This window comes from Medicago sativa, chromosome 3, assembly GCF_051527215.1.
Source record: "Medicago sativa cultivar Bolivia chromosome 3, Bolivia_mono, whole genome shotgun sequence".
Taxonomy (NCBI): domain Eukaryota; kingdom Viridiplantae; phylum Streptophyta; class Magnoliopsida; order Fabales; family Fabaceae; genus Medicago; species Medicago sativa.
The window spans coordinates 99,830,367-99,853,526 of record NC_140751.1 but is presented as its reverse complement, the minus strand read 5'-3'; the positions used below and the strand labels follow the sequence as shown (position 1 = coordinate 99,853,526).

The following is a 23,160-nucleotide window of genomic DNA, read 5'->3' as shown; positions in this document are numbered from 1 at the left end:
AACAAGATTATCTTCACTCACCGATGCTACTTCTTTGCTTGATTTCATCTGATGTAAATTTGGGTATCAATCCTTTTTTGGTAACCCTACAACAACAACACTCTTTTTTATAATTTTGGATAATATGTAATCAAAATTCACACATCATTGGTTCCTTTTTGGTTTCAATTGTTTTCATCCTAAATATTATGTCAATTCCTAATCTCATAAACTGATTATATGATCTCTTAATCAGCCCATACATATTTTATGATGAATCACAAAGTTCAGTCGTTTTAACATCTTTTCTTTCGAAGATTTTTTTATCGAATACGTTATTGAACCGGTGATAATTTATATAAAGTTAGCTTGAAATAAATTAGATTACTGAAAATATTCTATCTTTTTTAGTACAACTTTTAGAATACCAATGTTATAAATTACATTCCTATATGTTTATGACAAATTTTATTTTATTTTTTGTAAGAATCAACCAAATTATTTATAGTTTTTGGTTACAATATAGATGGTTCTCTAAACAAGTTGTACAAGGAGAAATTCTTGAAACTATTGTTTGGCCAAACCAGGTAACATCCACATTGAAGTAATAAAAGTACAGGATTGCATAAATTATTTAAATTATGTTGAACAATGTATTTTTTATGTCAATGTAGGGTAGGGTCCGTATTCAAAACCAGTACTACAACGAACATCGCAGAGAGATTAAGATCAATGCTCCTGGATTGCTTCTTTCTGATGAAGGGATAGACTATGTCACACATTTTGGCAGGGATGAGATGGGGATCTATATGGGTAGTGGAATCAGAATTGCTAAGGAGTTTGAGTTTTTAGTTCCAACAAAGATTAGGCTCGACTACGAGGGCTTGAAGAATATATATAAGTTGACACAACTAGGAGCAATTCACATTCCAGATGTTTTCCCCATGCAAGTTAAGGAGGAACCTGTTGAGATTATCTCGGACGATGAAGCTGAGATTGAACAAATAAACAATGAGGATGAAGTAGGAGTTGGAAATGAAATTCAAGCGAATACAGGTGTTGTCGACAACGTGGAAGAAGCTGGCGGCGTGGATCATCATCACTTTGAGAAGAATGTCACAATAGCTTTGGCTTCCGTGGAAAGGCCCCAAGCTTTGGTATGCAAAAATCTACTTTTTATAAATCTAATATCATCTTCTATTATCAAATAAATATTTCCATCTGTTAAGAGTAACAAATAACACACAGATAAATATTTCCCCCAAAAAATTGTGCTGAAGCATTCTATCTAAGTTAACAATTTGATTTTTGATTTTATGTAGCATTTTCCTAATCAAATATCCAAAAGGGTCTTAAAGAGGAAATATCTAAGGATGACTTTGGAAGATGTGGAGACACATAAGACATATAATTTAGAGGTTATGACTGCTGACAGGAGGAATGCTGAGAAAAATTTGGGTGGTGAATGGTTTGACTTCGTCATAGACCGCGGCTTACAGGAGAATGACTTATTGATCTTTGATTTGGAGGATCCATTGACCAAAATGTATGTCAAGCATGTCCGCATCCAGTAAACAACATGAGGGAGTGGTTAGTTTTGGAATTGAAGATGATCAAGTAGTTTTGGAAATGTAATTTCGTAATCCGTAATGCATGAGTACTTTAAAATCTGTGTTGTAGAGCTTATGGTTTGATCACAAAATCTGAATATTTTGGTTTAGTTTCCAACCATATTTTGTACTATAAATTAACCATCATGGTGGACACATCTTAAATTTGGTATGTTATTATAATGCTACTACTATATTAGTAGTATTTTGAAAGTGTATCTCATATTTTTAGTCCATGGAATTGGATAAAAAGTCCTCTTATTCTGGCTAACCTTGACTGCCACAATATAGAATTTTCAATCTGACCTAGCATCATCTACCATTGTGAAATAAATATTTCAATCTCTTCAGAATAACAAATAACACATAGATAGATAGCAAAAAAAAAAGTCTATATTATTCTGATTTATATTAATTGAAAAGAGATAACATACCACATATCCTCTCTTATATTAAATTTGGATGATGTTATAACTGTAATATAGTAGCGTAATATATTAGCGTCTCATAGCATCAGCCTTAAAGATGTAGTTTCTGCTCAAGCTATCTATGTGCATTTACACTTTCATTTTTGATTTCATACAACATTTTCCTAATCAAATATCCAGAAGAGTCTTGAAGAGGAAGAGTCTAAGGATGACTTTAGAGGATGTGGAGACACACAAGACATATAATTGCAAGGTAACAACTGCTGGTAGGGGAAATGCTGAGAAATATTTGGGTGGTGAATGGTCAGACTTTATCAGAGACCGCGACTTACAAGAGGATGACAAGTTGATCTTTGATTTAGAAGATCCACCAACCAAAATGTATGTCAGACACATCCGCGGCCAGTAAACAATGAAAGTAGTGCTTACTTTTGGGATTGAAGATGATGGGGCCGTTTTGGAAATTTAACTTTGTAATCCATCAAACACAACTACTTCAGAATCTATGTTGTATAACTTCTGTTTTGGTTTCTTTTATGGTAGACCTATCTAGGATTTGGTATGTTATGGATCATGACTTTTTATATTTATATGCATGTAATATCTATGTTCGCAATCAGTTCACTTTTAAGCGTTAACAAATGTGTTTGCCAACAAAATTATCCGAAAAAAAGCAATCCACCCCGTGCGAAGCACGGGCTGATAACTAGTTTACATATAAAAGACTTGGGTATCACAATTTTGTGGATGAATTCACGTGATATTGTTAGGGGGGACCGTTGTTAACTCTGTCTGTACAACACCCGATAGAGATTGCTTATCATTGCCCTTCTCAATTCTTCCTTTTTCCTATGGGGAATTTGCGCCCACGTTTCACATTTCAATTAAACAAAATAATGATAGATCAATATTTATGCATTTACAACCCGGCTAGAATAGATATCAGTTAGCCTGTCTACAAAATATATTTAATACTAATGTCACACATGTTTTTTATGAAGAAGAATAATGTCACTTTTTTTTTAGGGAAATAATGTCAAATATGTTAAAAATAATAATCTAAAAATGAAAAATACATTAAGCTTTAACAATTTCATACCATCAACTCACATGAACATTTACTATTAAACCAAATTTCAGCATAACTTTTTTGCTGCTATAATTGTTCTCATTGCTTTATTTGTTTCAAAGAAAGGTTTAAAATAATATAAAATAATATTGTATATTTATTTGATATTTTAAAATATTAATTAAACATTAATAGTTTTCTTTTATCTTTATAATTATGTATTGATCCAACCCACTTGGGTTAGCATGGTGGTATTGAGTTGGAACTTGGGAGTGTGCTCCTCCTCAAGGTCTCAGGTTCGATTCTCACTGGTGCTAAGCTAATTTGGATGGGATAGTTTAGCTTCTTAATGGATGGGATAGTTTAGCTTCTTAAAAAAAAAAAAATTATCTATTGATCCAACTTACTAAATTATGTATTGATCCAACTTACTAGCACACTGTATTTTAGTCACTTCTTTATGAACTATTATTACCTGCAGGGCCATTCCAATAAAATTAGAGGCTCGGCTCTAATATTAGAAATGACCCCTAATAAAAATAATTAATGATAATTTAAACAATTGCAAATTAACAATAAGCATTATTTTGATTTTAATTTGTTTTGTTGAAGTTGATAGATGTGTGTGTTTGATCTAACTTGTCCATTTACTCTTTATTTTTGTCAAATAATAAGTGTTTGATTTAGACCTACATAACAAAAGAAAATATTATCCTACATCCCAACAATTATACTCATACTCCTACAAATAATTGAGGTTCCCATAAATTGGAGGCTCGGCTCCGTAGAGCTCCTTGCACATGCAAAGGAATGTCCCTGATTACCTGAGTACGTGTCTATTGTGAACCACGTATAAGATGCTCAAATCGCATGATTGAATGAAGCTACGAACTGGAGCTTCACTTAAAGTAGAGTATTAGTGAATGCAACCGTCACCAAGAATGAATACCAAAAAGAAAATAGTTTTAAGATAATGTAGTCCTAGTTATAGTCTCTTTCATTATATTTCCTTCTTGTTGGTACCACCAAAAAGTGGCATCTTACGTAAACACTTAAAAATAGCGTTGCCACCACCATTGGCTATGGTGTTGTTGATCACCCGATTCACCTCCATGCTCCATGCTGGTGGAAAGGGTGGAGGAGACATGGAATACATGTGGGGTTTGCTCTCAAATTGGGCCAACTGACTTGCATAAATGGAAGGTCCATTTCTGGAGTGGGCCGGCTTAGAACAGGTCAGTCAAGACTATACTGAACAAATACAATGTTTCATACATAAAATGAATTTTTTGAATAAGAATCATACATATAATGAATGAAAAAGGTTGAGATAATATTTTCAACTTAAAAATAAATTTAACACATATTTCAGCTATTTTAACTCTTCCAGAACGTTTAGTTTTGAGAAATGATAAATTAATACAAAAAGTGACACCGGCGGTGTTTTTCTATATGGTTGCTGGTTCAATTTGCTTTTTAATACTCCCTTTGTTATAAGAGTATTTTTTTTTAGTTATCATCTTTTTTTTATTCAGAAAACGATACTTAAAAAGGAACAGAGGTAGTAATCATTTAGCTCGTCTCGGGTTGCATGCAAGGCACACACTGCCTTGTATTACCTCAGTTTTGCATGCAATGTCGGCAAAAGTTGTGTTCAAATACAAGTGTTCTTTAATTTTCATGTCTAAAGACACCTAGTTCCACGGCTTGATAAATTATAGGGAAAAGATACATATCGTGAGAAACTTTATCCCGAGAGTATCACGACGTGCAAATTTGTATGGGTGGTGGGCCCTGTTAATTTTCATCAGCTCATGTATGTTGCTCAAGTGAGAGATCCAACGGCTGCAATGCATTCGGGACCATTTCGCTGATTTTTTCTCAGGAGAAATAGCATATCTCTAAATTATATCGTATCTTCGTGGTTCCTTGCTAAAGGAGAAATGGTTATATCTGCTATTCTAAACTCTTGACGTGTGTGAGTTTAGGATTGGAGTCAAGGAAAAGGATTTTGTGAAAAATGAAGTATGAAATGGAAAGATTTTGGAGGGTTTCAACAAATTATAATAATACACTCAAGGTTAATAACATATTAATATTTAATACTAGTAAGTAATCATTTATCATTATCTACAAAAAAGACTCAAAAAATTTAAAAGATTTTTCTATTTTCCCTACTACTTTCGTCCCTCCAAAGCACTCTCTTCCATTCCCCCTCCAAACTTCCAAACAAAGCCTTTAAACACAATAATAGACTCTCCAAGAGCAACCACAGCAGTGCATAAAAACAGAATCTTGAAAGAAGACATCGAAAATTAATCTCATCCTTACCAAAATATATAAACTTGGCACTAATTACAATTACCCGGACAAATTTTAGGCCAATATAATTCGTAGTAAATACAATGCTCATAAAAATGTCTTCATTTTTGGTATAATACAAAACCAGATGGATGTGTAGACACATAAGCCAAAAAGCCCAAATGAGTTTGGACAAGCAGACGCATAGACACAACAATCAATGGAAGCTCCACCAAGGAGACTTCTGCTGTTTCAACTATGCAACTAAATATACACGATTTCATATCCTAAAAATGGTGAGGGTGTTTCCTCTTATTCTAATGAAAGGAAATAAATGTGTATCGTCAATGAAGTTGGTGTTGGATCCATCTCACTTCTGGTTTTGTTCCACCTTAGCTCGAACTTTCTGCTCCAAAACAGATATTTCAGTCTCTAGGCTGAACATTCTATTCAAAGCATGCATGTTCTCAAGGGTCTCAGTTAGGGTTCGGTCGTCACTCCCATCACACCTTAAATGTTGCATTGGACCATGAAGCATCCTATTCACAATACCCCGACTAAGATCATCCACAGCTTTCCGCGTCTTCTTTGAGATATCATCACCCATCTTACCCAAGCATTTCTCAAGCTCAGCAACCCTGATCCTTTCAGCATAGGCTCTCAATTTTTTTATAGTAGGAACAGTTTCCAGCGAGTCTCTCCAAGCTTCAAATTGTTTCAACTCTTCACCAATGATCGCCTGCGCTTCCATTGCTTTTCTAAGCCGATCCTCTTTGTTGGCAGCCACAACCTCTTTAAGGTCATCAACATTGTAAACTCGAACAGATTCAATATCTGAGACACATGAACCAACATTTCGAGGAACAGAAATGTCGATGAAAAGGCGAAGGCCTCCAACATCTTGACTTGCTGGAGGAAGGTCTTTGACGTCATCTTTCATGAATAATGGGTTTTCTGATGCTGTACTGGTGAATACCACATCTGCTTCAGAAACACAAGAGAGCATTTCTGAAAGAGGTTTGTAAATTATTTCAATATCCTTCAGTTCTTCGCGTATTGCAGCAACTCTCTCCTCGGTTCTATTGACAACAACCATCCTTGTGCAACCTTTCGAAACCAAATGTTTGATGACCAGCTTTCCCATCTTCCCAGCACCGATAATCAGCATCCTGGCATTATCATGCGAGGCTTCAGGTAGCTTCATATAGGCCAACTCCACGGCAGCTGAACTCACAGAAACTGCCCCAGCAGCAATATTAGTCTCTGCTCTAACCCTTTTTCCGACAGTTATTGCATGCTTGAATAGACCACTAATGTTTCTTCCAAAGCCGTTAACTCCTTGTCCAACTTTGACAACTTGCTTAACCTGTGCAAGAATTTGACCTTCTCCCAATACAAGAGACTCAAGACCAGCTGATACTTGAAAAAGATGTTGTGTGGCATCTTTGTTGTAAAGTAAAAACCGGTGCTCGCAAAGCTCTGAAACAGGAACGGAACTTGTCTGCCAAAGAGAACAGATACATTAAATATTTTGTAATGCACGACAAATATGATTTAGGAGATAAACTCGTCACTTACTTTTGACATCCATTCCATGACCTCTTTGACACCACGGTGTTGGGATAGAGCGACGACATATATCTCCATTCGGTTGCAGGTGCTCAGAACAGCTGCTTCTTCAATATGATTGAGACTGCACAACTCTGCAATAGCTCTAGGCCATTCTGCTTCCGGAATGGCAAGTTTTTCACGCATTTCTACCGGAGCAGTGTGCACACTGAGCCCAATGACGACAATGCTGCTCCTTTCCTTTGTGTACCCTGTTAAAGTTAATTGTATAAATTATTTGAAAGTCACAACTTGCAAGTTTCAGATTGCAAATCAACCAATGAAAAACATGCAATCCCGTCTTTCTTTCTTTTGGTAAATAACCCTCTAGGCTCTAGATATCACCACAACCGTCAACCACAGGTCCCAAAAGCTTCAAATCTTTGGAACATTGATGTGTAAAAACTAAAAAGTGATGCAACATAAAAGCCGAACCATATAACAAACAGAAAAGGATCTCCTTAAGTGAATTAAACAAACTCAGAATCACTAGTGCAAAAAAATAGAAAATGTTAACATGCAAAAAAACTTCATCCTTTATAGTGAATACTATGAAAAAAAAAACATGTTTCCTGGTAAATAGGGTGCTGCAATGATTTAAAATTCAATGCTTGAATACAATTAATCATCTGGAGAAACAGTTGAATCATCCAAAAGATTATATACTTTCAGAGATAAAGTGCAGTAGCAGGTAAGAAATTAATTAGCATTTTCAACAGCAAACTAATTATTATTACCTTAAATCCATATGTTTAGAGATAACAACAAATTAAGACAGAGAGGGTATAAAATGTTTAATCAAACAAAGGAAAAATAGATAATATCAAAGACGAATTCAATTCAGGGAAATGAAGCATTGACTTACTATCAGCTGCAGAAGTTTTGAGGAGCTCAAGAGCAGAGAGGGTGGTGGTGCTACCATTAGTTTGATCAGAATTCTGAGCATCACATCGAATAATTCCTTTTTGAGTGAAAGTGGTTCTGGGTTTCCCAAAAACTGATAAATGGGTGGGAATGGATAGCCTCGAAGAAGAAGATTTGAGGAATAGAGACTCCAATTTGGGACCGGAGAAAGTGGTTGAAACGGCCATTGTTGAGTGAGAACCCTAACCCTAACCCTAGATTGAAGGAGAAGGAAGAATTGAATTTGAAAAGAGATGAAGAGGAAGGGGTAAAGAAATGAAAATCGTGTAATTGACCCTTCCACTCACTCTTGGGTTTTTGAGATTGTAATAATTATATTGCGATTTGTCTCTCTGGGTTCTCATTGGCCTGTGTTCCGCGCGTTTTATCCACACTCTTTCCATCTCTCTCTTCTATCGTGGACCCTACTCAACAGTATAATAACTAGAAAATTGCTTTTCACACTTTGGTCAATGTTAAGTAACGTGAAATGATAAATTTAACCTTAAATTTCATCGGCGATTAACTACTGTCAGTTAAAATTTATCGACAATTAATTGTAAGTAGAGTTATATTGGTAATTTTGTGGTGTTTTTCATAGCAACCTTTGATATGAAAACATCAATTTTCTAGTAACTTTGGGGCTCTCCCTCTCCAAATTTGATAGTTAAGATTTGAAATGATCTCTTGTTCAAAAAAAGATTTGAGATGACCAAAGATAGTTAATACTATTTGATATGATTTAAATTAGTTCCATGCATCATTTTTTAATTAAGACCAAAGAACATGGGATTTGAATCCCGAATTCATATAGTTCTACTAATTAATTCATTGTAACCATTGATTTCAAATTGATGGTTGAGATTTGAGATGACCCGAATTATTGATATAAGATGCACATTCTTCGGTCTTTTCAACATATTTTCTAACTAGTTGAAATTAAAATAGACTTCGCATAAATTTTGGTATTACTCATTCAAATTAGAGGAATGTTATATGCTGCAAAGAAACTATCTCGTGAATTCGTGAATGATGCTTTTTATGTATTTTTTTAAAAATATTTATCATTCTTTTAATGAAAAAAACAATTTTATCACAACAAAAAATATCATACTTAAATGACTTGAATCACCACCTCCATAACCACCAAGATTTCATATTTGAAGGTCATTTCATGTTTATAAAATAATTCAATCGTTAATTTTTATCGAACAAATTCAATCAATTACCTTATTCATTATCAATTATAATCTAACCCGCTATTCGCTATAAATTCATTCGTCGTAAACTAATTTATCAACTATTTACTTTTTTTTACCAAACAAGTCTTAGTAATTACAACAAATGTTCTTTTAGAGGAAATACATCAAATGTTAATTGATCGTTCTCAAACAGTCGATAACTTGTGCGTGTGTCAGAAAATAATTTTCACTTACTTTTTTTTTAGAGAAATTTGTACTTACTTATTATAGCTCAATCAGAAAATTATATTACCACTAGGACCCTGCATTTGTTTTGATACGCTCTTTTCATAAAATGAGAAAATTTACAAAACTAATCCTTTTATTATGGTGTTGTAAATGCCAACGTGGCACTCACAAATTCATTGCATCTCCAAGGCATATGCTTGAAATTGAAAATCAACAAAAATTTAAAGACATATTTGTATACTATTGAAAGAAAAGGATAAGGCAATGAAGGGTGGGCTATGAGTATGAGGATGTGTGATCCTACTTGCTCTTTGAGATTTCAAGGTCTCTTTTTGCCACAGTTTCACTTAGAAAGTTTAAATTGCGGCCACACTTACAATTCTTCAAGATTCTGATCATATTGTTACCTTGTGGACCCCAAAACAATCTATATGACAAGAGTTGTTCATGGGACAAGTGAATCAAAATGGAATATCGCCTTTAATTTTGACTTGAAGCCACCTACATACATACATTTGGTAAGAGATAATTATCATAAACTGATGGAAATCAAGAATTAATTTGCAATTCTAGGAAAGAAGAAAAAAAAATCGATTAAATACATAAAATAACAAAAATGAAATAAATAAAAAAAAACAACTTTGGAGTATAAGAGTTTCATTACCAAAATTCAAGCAATGTAGATAGATATAAGAGGTAGTTGCCAATATATTGCTTAGAGGGATAATCATAAACTGATCAAAATCAAGAATCAGTTTCCTTTTATAGGAAAAAAAACGTGGGATAAATTAATAACAAAAAAAGAAAAGGCAAATTTGAAGTATAAGAGTCTCACTACCAAACTGAAGCAATGTAGTAGTTCTATCCATGCCTAACATCTGTACAAATAGTACAGACAGTCTTGCCTTGTTGAACACAGTATTTTCAAGTTGCAATTTACTTTGAATCTTCAATTAATCTTATAAGGGTCATGTTAACTTGTGCCCTTAGGGCACAAGTTAAGGAATTAAAAAAAGGAAATAATAAATCAATTTTGCATTGAAAATATAAATTGTTTAACTTTTACAACAATGAATACATAAGTTCCAAGAAAATGTTTCAATCTTTAACTTGTTAACTTGTGCCTTAAGGGCACAAGTTAACATTTCCCATCTTATAATTTAAGCGTTGAAGTCTTACTTTACATATGAAAATGGCATGTCCCCTAACAGACGCCTGTCTGACTAGTGCTATGTGCTCCGGTGCTTCATCCCATTTTAATTTTTATTTTCATATCAACTAGTTGATTTGAGATCATGGTTTTTATTTAGTAGTATTTGAGTTGAAATAAATCTCCTTTCTATTTATTATATATTTCATAGAGTTTTAGTCCAAAGATTGTTCAATTTTCCGACGTATTCTAGCTACTTTTTAACTATCCACAATCTAGAAGCTCCAAACTCCAGAATCTAAGTAAATTCATGGAGTCTACGTAAACTTCGCTGCTTATCAATGACTAATCTTTGTTTGAAAATATGTCGAACACAGAAGGTGAGTTCTTTTTTTGTCAAGACATAAGGTGAGTTCAACCACCCAACCGATTTTTTCATACGCATGAGTAAGAAATCAATCTCTAACCACATAATTGATGAGTTTAAATTTGTTATCACTTGAACTAATCTATTGTTGGTTATAATCTTCTTATTTTTTTTTGAAGAATCTAAATTACCCCACCTATTTTTTGAAGAATCTAAATTACCCCACCTATAATCTTGTTATTTTTTTTTTTGAAGAATCTAAATAGAATCTAAATTACCCCACCTATAATCTTCTTATTTTTTTTTTTTGAAGAATCTAAATTACCCCACCTAATCTAAATTACCCCACCTAAATTGACATCGGAGAGATTCGAACCCGAGACTTCGAGGAGGAGCACACACCCAGGTCCAAGCCAATACCACCAGAGCAGCCCAAGTGGGTTATCTTCTTGCTTTATTTAATATAAAAGCAACGTAATTCCATCAAAACAATAATAGTTCAACATTTATTATAAAATAATATTGACCAAAATTTTATATTTTATTAGTTTAATAATTATACAAATGATCCCTATTTATAGGGGTCATTTGAATATGAATCCTTGAAAATCAAATCCTTTCAATTTGAAATCATCAAATTTGAGCCACTTCAGGAAAAAAATCAATCAACAGATGGACAAAATTAAAAATGATGTGAAATTGTCGGGTTAAATAGAAAGGATTTAATTTTACAATGATTGAAATTCAAGTGACCCTTAATTACATTACAAGGATCATTTTCGTAATTAAGCATATTTTATTATAATCAACATATATATATTAGACCGCTTTATATAAAAGTGAGATATCAAACAATATTGACCATTTGTAGAAGGAAAAAAAAATATTGTCCTTGTGAGCTTAGCTCAGTTGGTATGGACAATGCATAAAATATGCAAGGTACGATGTTCAAACCCCGGCCACCACCAAAAAAGAAGAAAAAAAAAATATTGACCAAACACTTATATTTTATCGTCAAATCAATGATGAATCGTAAACTATTAATAAATTTATGTGAGTTTACTTCAACTTTTTTTTTTTGAAACATGAGTTTACTTCAACTTGAAGCTCGAGACTTTTCAATACCGAAAATGGGCCACTCGATGTGAATTCTTATTGCAATCAATTCACAAAATTGATCATTTTATTACAAAAGAGAGTTTACATGTGAGTTAATTAACTCATTTTTGAATCTAGAATCGTAAGCTCATAAGAGATTGAGAATTAACTTGAGGGTTTGATAACTTTTAGCTTGAGTATCAAGTTAATATCAAAATCCCTTGGCTGGTTTATAATTGTCACATTTGTGCTATTTTTTTTTTCAGAAGGGTGCGAAGAGAATATAATTTTCCACTAAGGTGAGAATAAACTAACCCGATCCAAATTTTACAAGGTAATCCTGAGTCAGACGTGTACAAAAAAAATAAAAATAATCCTTGAAAAGTTGTTTGTTGTCGGATATTGCCTTAGAGCTCAACTCCCTTGTTATTTTGTTGTTAACCCTTCTATTTTCAATAAAATGGTCTTGTAATCCCGAGTTCGGCTTCGACTGTAAAGTAAGTATAATCTAATCAATAATTTTTCTAATCAGAAATCAAATTTAGCTTCTCTCAAATGATTCGTCGTATAGTAGGGCTCATTAAACATTTGAATTCTCCTCCAATACACTACACGTACTATTTTTTTTATTCCCAATAATATTTACGATCAATATTGATTAAAGATTGAAAAGTCTAATTTATTTATCACAATTAGGTATTGAAGATAGTTTTTTTTTAAATGTTTTAATCGATTTATTTAATATATATTTTCAATATGGAAAAAAATTTGATAATTTTTATTAAAAACAAATAAATAATTTTCATTCTAATCTAGGTAATGAAGATGATTTAAAAAAAATGTTTTTGTTTATTTAAAAAAAATGTTTTTGTTTGTCAAGTTTAAAAAAATGTTTTCATGTATTTTTTTTTAGGAAAGGGTAGCTCATTTCATTTCATCCATAATAAGAGAGTGAATACAATAAGGTGGATGATAGAAAATACTGGGACTAGCATGTAATATAGACGCTCTAGCAAGACTATGAGCGACTCTATTAGCTTGTCTCCTAATAAAAGCTAGAGTATAACTAGCATTAGATGATAGTAGAGTCCTACAACTAGACAGTAAACTTCCAAGTTCATTCACATATAAATTGTTGTTGAGGACAACATTCGCAACTACCTGACAATCGGTTTCGAAAGCAACTCGATCAAGGCCTTTGTCAAGAGCAATTTGAATGGCTTGTTGTAGAGCGGTAGCTTCACATTCGGCTGCTGTTGCAACATATGGAAAAGTCATGGAGTGAGCTTGGAGAAGGCGTCCAAGGTTATCACGGAAACAAATACCTATACCAAATTGACCTTCAACTTCAAAAAGAGCACAATCCACGTTGCATTTGATCCATTCTGTCGGCGGTTTAGCCCAAGTACAATCAACAGTTTGCGCATCAGCATTAAGTCATATGTTTTAATGTATTTGTTTTGATAACTTTTTTGTAAAAACGAATAAATCATTTTCGGTCCAAACAAAATCTAACATTTATTTATAATTTATAAAATGCAACATCAAATCAAGACAGAGACCACAAATCATTTACTCATATTTTTATAAATTTCTAAAGTTTGTTGGACAAAAAAAAAATTCTAAAGTTTGTTGAAATCGATTATTTTGTGAGGTAGGCTGAACTATGGAGAAGCAATTTATATAGTTCTCTTCGTATCTATTTTTAAAAAGCCATCGATGTGGGACTTATCCCATTTATTTGTTTCAAAAACTCACAAGAAGTCCACAGCCAATATGCTCAATGTGGAGTATTCAACAACACAGGTTTTTTCCCATGCTTCATTGCCTCAACAGTCGACCACTGCACACCTCCCTCTTCCTTGAACCGCAATAAACTCGCCAAATTCGCTGTCGTTGCTGAAACCTTGTGAGCTTTCAATTTCCCTCTCTCCCATTCTGATTACAATTATGCTTGTTAGTTTTTCCAATTCATTTATTATCCCTTCTTTACCTTTATTTTCAATCTGGTATATAATGTCTACTGTATTTTAATTCTATTCTTTTACTTTTGAAATTTAGCAAATTTTAAGACATGATAATTTGGTTGTGCTGGATTAGATACCATACCACTATGTTAAGTAGATTCCTTTATGTTCCAAAGTTGCTATGTTGTCTGAGATACCATTGTCATTTACACATAGCAGTGAGTATAACTTATTGAATCCATATATAATACTCAATATTTGCAATACATATACAAAGGTTACAAAAATAGTTTAATGCTTACAATAAGTAAGTGATATAACAAAATGCAAAACCAAAAGTGATCCCACATTATTACTGAAATTTTCTCCCACTAATTTCCCATTTTTTTTCTTCATCGTTGCTCTAAGTTCTTTTTTTATTCCCCTCTTTTTTGTTACTTTTCTGTTTGAAAAATAAAATATCTAGCTTTGTCTGAAAACTTTAATTAATCTGTTGGCGGCAATTTGTTTTGATTGCACACGCTTCTTCAAAATTTGGTGGTTTCAATTTGATAATATAATAGGATGATTACATCGTTGGTTGATAAAGTGACTTCTACAAATAACGTACCAAAATAGTGATTCATTTTTCTGATTTTCAAGTTAATTGTGCTTTGCATGAGGATGAAAGCCTCTAAGGGAAGCTGTTAGGTTGCTTGGAAAATGATTTTGACGGTTTGTTTAAGGAACTCGTGTATGATCCTTGTTAGTGTTGTATAACAATTTATGTAGGGCAAGTCACTTAAGATGCCTACGACTTGAATCTTGCGAGAGAATTTCAGATAAAGGATGGTGTGAAGTTGCAAAGAAGTTTCCACTATGAGAGGAGGTTGACATTTCACATGGCTTCCAATCTGAGAAATCTCTAAGTTGTTGGCCAAAGTTGCTATCAAACGGACCTCTCCAAAAGGTAATTTTAATGTTGCCGATTTCCCCTCTTTTGCAATCAGTTTCGCTACAGCACCAGCTGCTCTAGCTAATTGTCCACCCTTTCCAAGTGTTATTTCTAACGCATGCTTCATTTTGGTCTGGTTTATTGGCATGCTTTATTAATCATGTAATTTATCTTTTATATTTGTTTGCTTAAAGATTCTGAAATTGGTTTTAATTTCACTTCTCTTTGAAAAAGCCTAATGTTCGGTGTTACCAAAATTCTAAATGAAACCAAGTACGCTTCTTCAGTCCTCACTAGTGTGTGGTTCGTCTATATTCTCTTCAAATCAAAAGAGGAAAATTATTGGAAGTTTGAGATAATTTCATTTTGCAATTAAGTTCTTGCATGGAATTTCAGGTTTCCATTGGATCATATTTATTAGATGGGAAACTATCCATTCAAATTTTTTAAGACATTCTTTACACAAATGGCCTACTTTTTCCCTTCTATTTGGTTGTTTCTTAATAAATTTCAACACAGATCAATGTATGTTTATAACTTAGAACTCTTACATAGGTCAGTTAGCATTGTCATGACTCATGAGTTGCCAACTTTTGCCATTTAAAAGTAAGAGTGAAGTCTAACTAGAAGCACATGTTTGGACTGTTGCAGCTAATTGACAACTGAGCTATAACATATCAGCAAGTTCACCCTGATATAGTGATTTGGTTTAACTAATAATCTAATATTCGTTTAATAATATTTTCCTTAACACTGATTAGTACTGATATTCCACAACTTTCTACTGCTTTAACATCGGTTGCGAAAAGGTATGATTATGCGACATGAGTTGATATATTGTATTGAAAGTTGAAATTATTATCATGAGTTGATATATGTTCTGTTTTTCTTTTTACTGATTCGGGGAAGTTCTTTGCAGCTAATAATTTTTGACATGAAAATAATCGATCTGTTTTTCTATTTGCAACCAATAAAAGTGCTATTATCTATATTCTTGTACACTCTATCAAGTTAGTAATTTGTATGTAGTCTCTAATGTGGACCTAAAGTGATATTTCCCGTTGAGCAAATATGTCCGTGTCAAAATTTGGATATTTGTGAAATATTAAATTCAAAGACTTGTGTTAATTTGCTGAATATCTTAGTTCTCTACTTCACCTGTCATCACATTAACTAAATGCATATATTGCTTATGCAGGTCCTGCTTCTATACTCAGGTTCATGTAGACGAATATGCTTAGACTAATATAATGATTTAGACACTACTAAAAGGTTAATATATCACTAAACATCATGTAGGGAGATTAGTGCAACATATACACATTATACGTACTTGTACTAAAAGGTTAATAACAAGAGTGCAATAAAATTTAGGTTCCTGATTATGAATTATGATTGTGAGAACATATATTAGACTCTAGTGTTTGTACATACTTATTCAATATAAAAGACGAAAATTAAGATTTCAAAAATTACTATATGTCTAGCTCGGGCAACGCTACGAGTCTACACTCGTTTCTATTAGAAAGTAGGTTTCCTATTTATCTATTAGCGATCACCAAGATCACCCGGTAAGTGGATTGAGCACCTGTCCAACAAAGATGATTGTTCCGGTCAAATCTTCTCTAATCAGAAATAAGAAAGGGTGGTCAGCTACAAAGTCTAGTTGAGATGGAAAGCTAAAGCCCTTGGATAATATTGCAGCAGTGGCCGCAGCAGCTTCAACGCCTTCTTCATTTACTTCAATGAAAGATTTGTGAAATATGTAAGTTACAGAAAGGCTTTCACCCACAAGAGAAGAGTCCACCATTTTTGTAAAACCTCCAGCTGAGAAAGGTAAAACCACTCCTAGCTCCTTCAGCATACGAGAAGTTTCAAGCTCAAATGAAATTTTGAATTTCGGAATTTTGAAGTCACGTACTTCCTTTTGAGAAAGACAAAGGTCGTGGTGTAGGAACTCAGATTTAGAGGCCACTTTTTCAACTAAAGCTGACAATCCATCTTTTGCATTTGGAAGAAAAAAATACATAGAGAATCTGCGCTTATCTCCACCTTTCTTATAAGGAAGACGAAGAACTTTAAAATCATCATAAACTTCAATAAACTGCTTCTTATTGCTTGTCATGAAGGGAACCTTGACTGAGCTGCCATTTAGAAGGTGAAAATCATAGTCTTTTGTTTTCGAAACATCAAACTTCTCATTCCATGCTCCTCTAAAGTACAATGCATTAGCAAAGATGAGGCTAGTTAAGCTATCAACTGATCCTGGAGGAAGAAGTTCTTTAATAAGGCCATTTGTCTCTTTTTCAACCCATATGTTCACTTCCTTACGCACTTCTGGAGCCTAAAAAACCATATCAAATTTAAAAATCAATTATGCAAATAGATCATATGAGGCGAAGTATCATTCGTCAATTGTTTTCATAGAAGTTGATACTCACAGTCGATCAGCCGTATGCTAAAGGATCAAGAAAGTTTATTTCTCTTTTAACTCTAAAAAATTTGAAGAGGCATTTGAAAAACAGAGTTTGTCACAAACATTATAGTTATGACCCTATTTTGTGCTGAAATCAATAAATAATTGCTGTTTTAGAAACATTGGTATCATAGCATTCCACTCCAGAAATATGTTTCAAGAGCTTAATACTTACTATTAGTGAAGACCAACACAAAGGTTATGTATGCTTAAGTGTAAAATCATTTTTGCTCCAAATTGGCTAATGAAATAAAATAAGAATAAAAACTAATTGTTTGTGATGGTATATCCTTTAGTTAATTAACATGAAATATATATGCAAAGTCGGGGTTCGAACCCGAAACACCACAAATAATAACACGAAATAAAAATAGCGGATAGATTGTAGGGAAAAGAATAAGATACTACTATTTATATACCTTGAATATGAAATCAACGGAAGCCAAAGAGGCCTTATAGTCAGACGACACGATTTGCTTGAAGGAAGGTTGAAGAGAAAGGGTTTTTTCTATCCATACACCATCGACGAAGGAGAGTCGAGGTCCACCGGCAGGAGCAGCGTCGGAGAGCACAGCAGAAACAAGCTGTGAGGCGAGGTAGTTGAGATGATCAGTTGATTTGGATCGGAGGAAGTCGAGAAGTTGCTGTCGTGTAGGACCATCAGAGCCAGCAGCGATCATGCTGAGCACAACTTGCAGCGACAATGGCGAAAACACGATGTTGTTTTCTGATTGTTTTGAGAACAAATGTTTGGCGATTCTGAGTGAAACTCTTGTTTGGTTGGTGATTGACTCATGGAGAGACATTGTTCTTACGATTTTTTTCTTTCTTTCTTTGACTAAAACACAAAATCCGATCGACTAAAACACAAACTATTGTATGTGTATGTGAAGTAATGAAATAGTGCAACCCTCCCGTGCTTTAAATAGAGTCCGTATAAAAACCCTAAATAAGAGAAGATTCATTCTTCTTCTCCAAGAAATAGAGGAGCCTTAAGAGTTAAGACTTGATTTATAATATTGTTACAATCTTTTCTATATAAAAAATAAATCTTGCATTAATAGGGTTTTTTCAAATCAAACATTTGATTTTTCTTAAAAATAAATAAATCAATATTCACGTGGTTTGAAAAACTAAATCAATAAGAGTTAGTTTAGCAAAAGAAAAAACCTAAAGACCAAAATGAAAAGGTCCTCTAAAACAACGAAAACAAAATTAAACATTTGTTTCAAAGAATTTGAGTTCGATTTCTGAGTGAAATAAACTTCTTTTGAAGGGCCCTGAGTAGAATAATTGTTGGCCAGAGTGAAGAATATATATTCATTGTGCTAACGTTTGAAAATTATGAACGATGTCTTTTATGAAATTTTAATTTTGATTAAAAGTAAAAATATAATTGTTTTTTACTTTCAAATTATAACAAATCAAATTAATTATGATTATCTATTTCAATTAAACCAACAATATAACAAAAATCTATAATTTAAATTGTTATTTTTTTAATGACACCAACAACAATCTTTATTATAGAAAAAATTGTTGTTTATGTGTATAATTGGGATAATGAAAAAATAAATATATATACATTCATCTAGTTGGTTACACTTTTAAAATTATAAAGGAAAAAACTGAACATTTGTGTTTGTTACATTTTATTTTAATATTTAAATGTATTCTTATCTATTTGTTACATGTGTTATTTGTATTAAAAATTGAGGGTATTTTTGGAAGGAAAAATCCAACCCAAAAGTGCTGAAAAAGGTAGTTTTTTTTTTCTTTATATATAGTATAGATTTTTTTGAAAGATTATAGTATAGATAAAATAACATGTTTGGTTCTTTTGAATTGACTTTTTCTCTTTCCAAAATTACCCTTAACTATCAATACAAATACCACATATAACAAATAGATAATAATAAATTCAAATATTAAAATAATTTTATGCGTAGAGTTTGATTTTAAAAAATAAATTCAATTCAATTCAATCCAAGCAATTTTTTGTGGTGTCGGCGTTTGAACCCCTAACTTTTGCATATATTATGCACTGTCCCTACCAACGTTCCCGAGGACATTCAATCCAAACAATCTATATAATATAAATTTACCACCTATTCCAAGGCCTCTTTTCTTCTTTTCTTGACAAGTGTCACCATTTTTAAAGGTTTTAAATTTTCATTCAACTAGCGACATGTGGCGCTCTAATCTTCTTCTATTCTAATGTTTTATTTATGGAAATGTTATAATTCAATGTTTTTTTATTTATGGAAATGTTATAATTCAATGTTTTTTTTTGAAAGACCAATTATATTGTGTTATTATATGTTATTTTTTTATGGAAATGTTACAATTCAATGTTTTTTTTTGGAAGACCAATGATATTGTATTATTATATTATTTGTATCAATGATATTGTATTATTATAATATTTGTATAATCGTGTAATGTAGTGTTTAGTTATCATATATTTTATAGTTGGTATTAAGGAATGAAATTTTAACGAGATTGTTTTATATAATATGATATTTCAATTATAACATGAAAATACGTGCAGAATAAAAAAAATATCGTTGAAAATAAAAGATTAACCCACGCTGATATTTATCCCTGTGCTAAAATAAACGTTAAACCTTCTCTAAAAAAAATAGCCTTAAACCAAAAAAAAAATACAAATTTGAGATTAAATTTTAGAAATCAATCATTTCGAATTCAAAAAATACAAATTTTAATCAAATAATTTAATTTTTTTTAATAAACAAATAATTTAAATTAAAATATTTGAATGCAGAGATTAAAATAAAACAAGTAATGGAATAATTATTTAAATGTTAAAGAGATAAATAATTGATGTATGTAAAATAATAAAAATATGATTTGATAAGAGTGTAACTTTTTAAAATAATTTTAATTAGATTTGGTAATAACCATTAATTTTTTATATAATTTGAATTAACATGTTCTTTTTTAAGATAATATACTTTTGTTTCTATTTTCAAATGTATATTGTATAGTAATAATACCGTATAACAGTGTTTATTCAAAACAAAACAAAAATAATGTTATACATTTCTTAATTTTTATTTTTGTAAAAATAATAATCATGATGTTGGACAAATTATTTTTTTTACAAATGATGTGAAACAATTGATTTGGTTGTAATTACGTCAAAGATAATTTATTCAAAGTAGCAAGAATCCGGGCTTCAAAGAATTCTATTTCTTTTTTGCAAGATGGTGACAGAATGCTTACTGACCCTGAGGACATTGAGGTACACGTGGTTAATTATTTCAAGTCCATTTTTACTGTTCCTAATAACTGTACGCAGAATAATTTGATTGAGGAGACTATCCCATCGATGGTATCGGATGATGATAACCAGCAGCTGATGCGTGTTCCTCAATTTGAGGAGATTAGGAATGCGGTGTTTTCCCTTAATGGGGATGGTGCCCCGGGTCCTGATGGGTTTGGAGGACTTTTCTATCAGACCTATTGGGACATTGTTGGTACGGATGTAGTCCAGTCGGTTCAGGAGTTTTTTATTACTGATGCTCTTCCTGCAAATATTAATAACAATTTGATTGTGCTTATTCCAAAGGTGCCAGGGCCGAGAGTGATGGGAGACTATCGCCCTATTGCTCTAGCCAATTTTCAGTTTAAAGTTATCACTAAAATCCTTGCAGACAGATTGGCACCCATTGCTATGCGGATTGTTTCAACTGAGCAACGTGGGTTTATTCGGGATCGTAATATTTATGAATGTGTGATTATTGCATCGGAAGCTATTAATTTACTTGACAAGCATCAATATGGAGGTAATGTAGCTTTAAAGGTCGATATTGCGAAGGCTTTTGACACTTTAGACTGGAATTTTTTGCTTAATGTTCTTAGAGGCTTCGGTTTTGCTGAGACTTTTGTGAATTGGATTCTAGCTATATTGAATTCAGCTCGGCTGTCTGTGTTGGTTAATGGTAAGGCTGTGGGTTTCTTCTCTTGCACTAGAGGGGTTCGACAAGGGGATCCATTATCTCCTCTCTTATTCTGCTTGGCCGAAGATGTCTTGAGTAGGTCCATCTCTTTGGCGGTAGCATCAAGGAGGCTGCATCCTATGGCTTATTGCCGTGAGGTTTCTCTTCCTACGCACATATTATATGCTGATGATGTTATGATTTTTTGTACAGGAACTAAGCGTAATATTCGTGTGCTTCTAAATATTTTCCATAGATATTCTGAGGTGTCCGGACAAATTATTAATAATGCTAAAAGCCGATTGTACACTGGTGCTATGAATTCAACGCGTGCTCAGATGATTTCAGACATGTTAGGTTTCACTGTGGGACACGTTCCTTTCCTTTATTTGGGGTGTCCAATTTTTCAAGGCAAGCCAAAAGTTGTTCACTTTCAAATGATTGCCGACAGGATAAAGACTAAGCTTTCTTCATGGAAGGGTTCCCTTCTTTCTATCATGGGACGGTTCAGCTGGTTAAATCTATTATCCATGGAATGTTACTCTACTCTTTTCATGTTTATATGTGGCCACGTCGTCTGCTTCGATTCTTGGACACCTGGATTAAAAATTTTATCTGGAGCGGAGATGTTCTTTCTAGGAAGTTATGCACGGTTTCTTGGAAGTGTATCAGTCGACCATGGGCGGAAGGTGGGTTAGATTTGAAGCCGACAAGTTTAATTAATGAAGCGGCAATGTTAGAATTAGCATGGAAGCTTATCTCCACAGACTCGCAATGGGCATACATCATGAAGCGTAGATTTTTTTCCAATGGTAAACCTCTTAACCACTATTTTAAATCTTCTGTTTGGTCTGGTATTAAAACTCACATAGGTACGGTGCTTGATAACTCTTTGTGGATTGTGGGCACGGGTGAGAATATTTCTCTATGGAATGACAATTGGCTTGGTACCTCTCTTGTTGGTTTATTTAATGTTGATCCTTTCTTTCATGCTGGTTTCACTAGTAAAGTGTCGGATATTATTGTTGATGGAGGGTGGAATTTGCCACCATCTCTTATGACTGCGGTTGTGACTGACAAGCTTCCTTCAATTTCTTTACCTTGTGATCCTCTACCGGACACTTTTGTTTGGTCACACTCCGCTGATGGTAAATTGTCTTTGAAATTGGCGATTGATTTTCTGAAGCCGACAGCTCCAAAGTTGCCTTGGGCGGATCTGATTTGGAAGGGGTGCATTCCCCCTTCTCACTCCTTTACTTTTTGGCGATTATTGCATGGTAAAATGCCTACGGATGAAAATCTTAGAGCGCGGGGCTGTGTAATTGTTTCAGCTTGTTGCTTTTGCTTGCAAATGGATGAAACGTCTGAACATCTATTTCTTCAGTGCCCTTTTGCAACTGATCTCTGGTCTTGGCTTGGTGGTAAACTTAATTGTTCCATAGACTGTACTTCAGCTCTCTCTCTTCTGTCTTGCCTTCCTGCTCATTGTTCTTCGCAGACAGCTGATATTTTCCTAGCATCAGTTATACATACGGTGCATATTATTTGGCTTGCTAGAAATAGCATGCGGTTCTCTTCGCAAGTTACAACCTTTTATTCTGCCAAGGTTCGCATTCATTCCTGGGTGGCTTTATCTGGTAATACCTCAACTGGAAAATGTTTGCCATCTGACTCTCAGCTTTTGGATGTTTTTTCGGTTGATGCTCATTGTCGTACCGTAAAAGAAATCATCCCGGTGTTGTGGAAAGCTCCCTCTTCTCCATGGCTGAAGGTTAACACTGATGGTTCCGTCATTGCTGGGCATGCAGCTTGTGGAGGTCTTTTTCGGGACTCTAGGGGCTCTTTTCTTGGCGCCTTCTGTTGTAACATTGGGGTGGC

General features: G+C 33.4%; 2 protein-coding genes and 1 long non-coding RNA gene across 4 annotated transcripts in view; 1 reads left to right on the top strand and 2 right to left on the bottom strand.

The window, feature by feature from the left end:
• Positions 1-5,394: 5,394 nt before the first annotated feature.
• Positions 5,395-8,204, bottom strand: LOC146942817 (glutamyl-tRNA reductase 1, chloroplastic-like). Its single transcript, XM_085756907.1, has 3 exons — positions 7,861-8,204; positions 6,966-7,207; positions 5,395-6,888 (listed from the first exon to the last, which is right to left on the bottom strand). The coding sequence occupies exons 1-3, from the start codon at positions 8,084-8,086 to the stop codon at positions 5,758-5,760; spliced, it is 1,599 nt and encodes a 532-aa protein (XP_085613033.1). The 5' UTR covers positions 8,087-8,204; the 3' UTR covers positions 5,395-5,757.
• Positions 8,205-13,582: 5,378 nt separating this feature from the next.
• LOC146942816 (uncharacterized) lies at positions 13,583-16,316 on the top strand. The gene is made up of 3 exons (XR_015032867.1): positions 13,583-13,852; positions 14,682-14,859; positions 16,043-16,316. It is a non-coding gene; the product is annotated as an uncharacterized LOC146942816 (long non-coding RNA).
• LOC146942815 (serpin-ZX-like) overlaps positions 16,204-23,160 on the bottom strand; it is a 34,824-nt gene continuing 27,867 nt past the window's right edge. The window contains exons 1-2 of one of the 2 annotated variants that reach the window (XM_085756905.1): positions 17,740-18,297; positions 16,204-17,188 (exon numbers count right to left, since the gene is read on the bottom strand). In XM_085756905.1, the coding sequence (XP_085613031.1) occupies positions 16,409-17,188; positions 17,740-18,126 (1,167 nt within the window). In that variant the 5' untranslated portion in view covers positions 18,127-18,297 and the 3' untranslated portion in view covers positions 16,204-16,408. Of the gene's footprint in view, positions 17,189-17,739; positions 18,298-23,160 lie in introns of those variants that run through there. The other variant, XM_085756904.1, reaches the window with a different exon arrangement.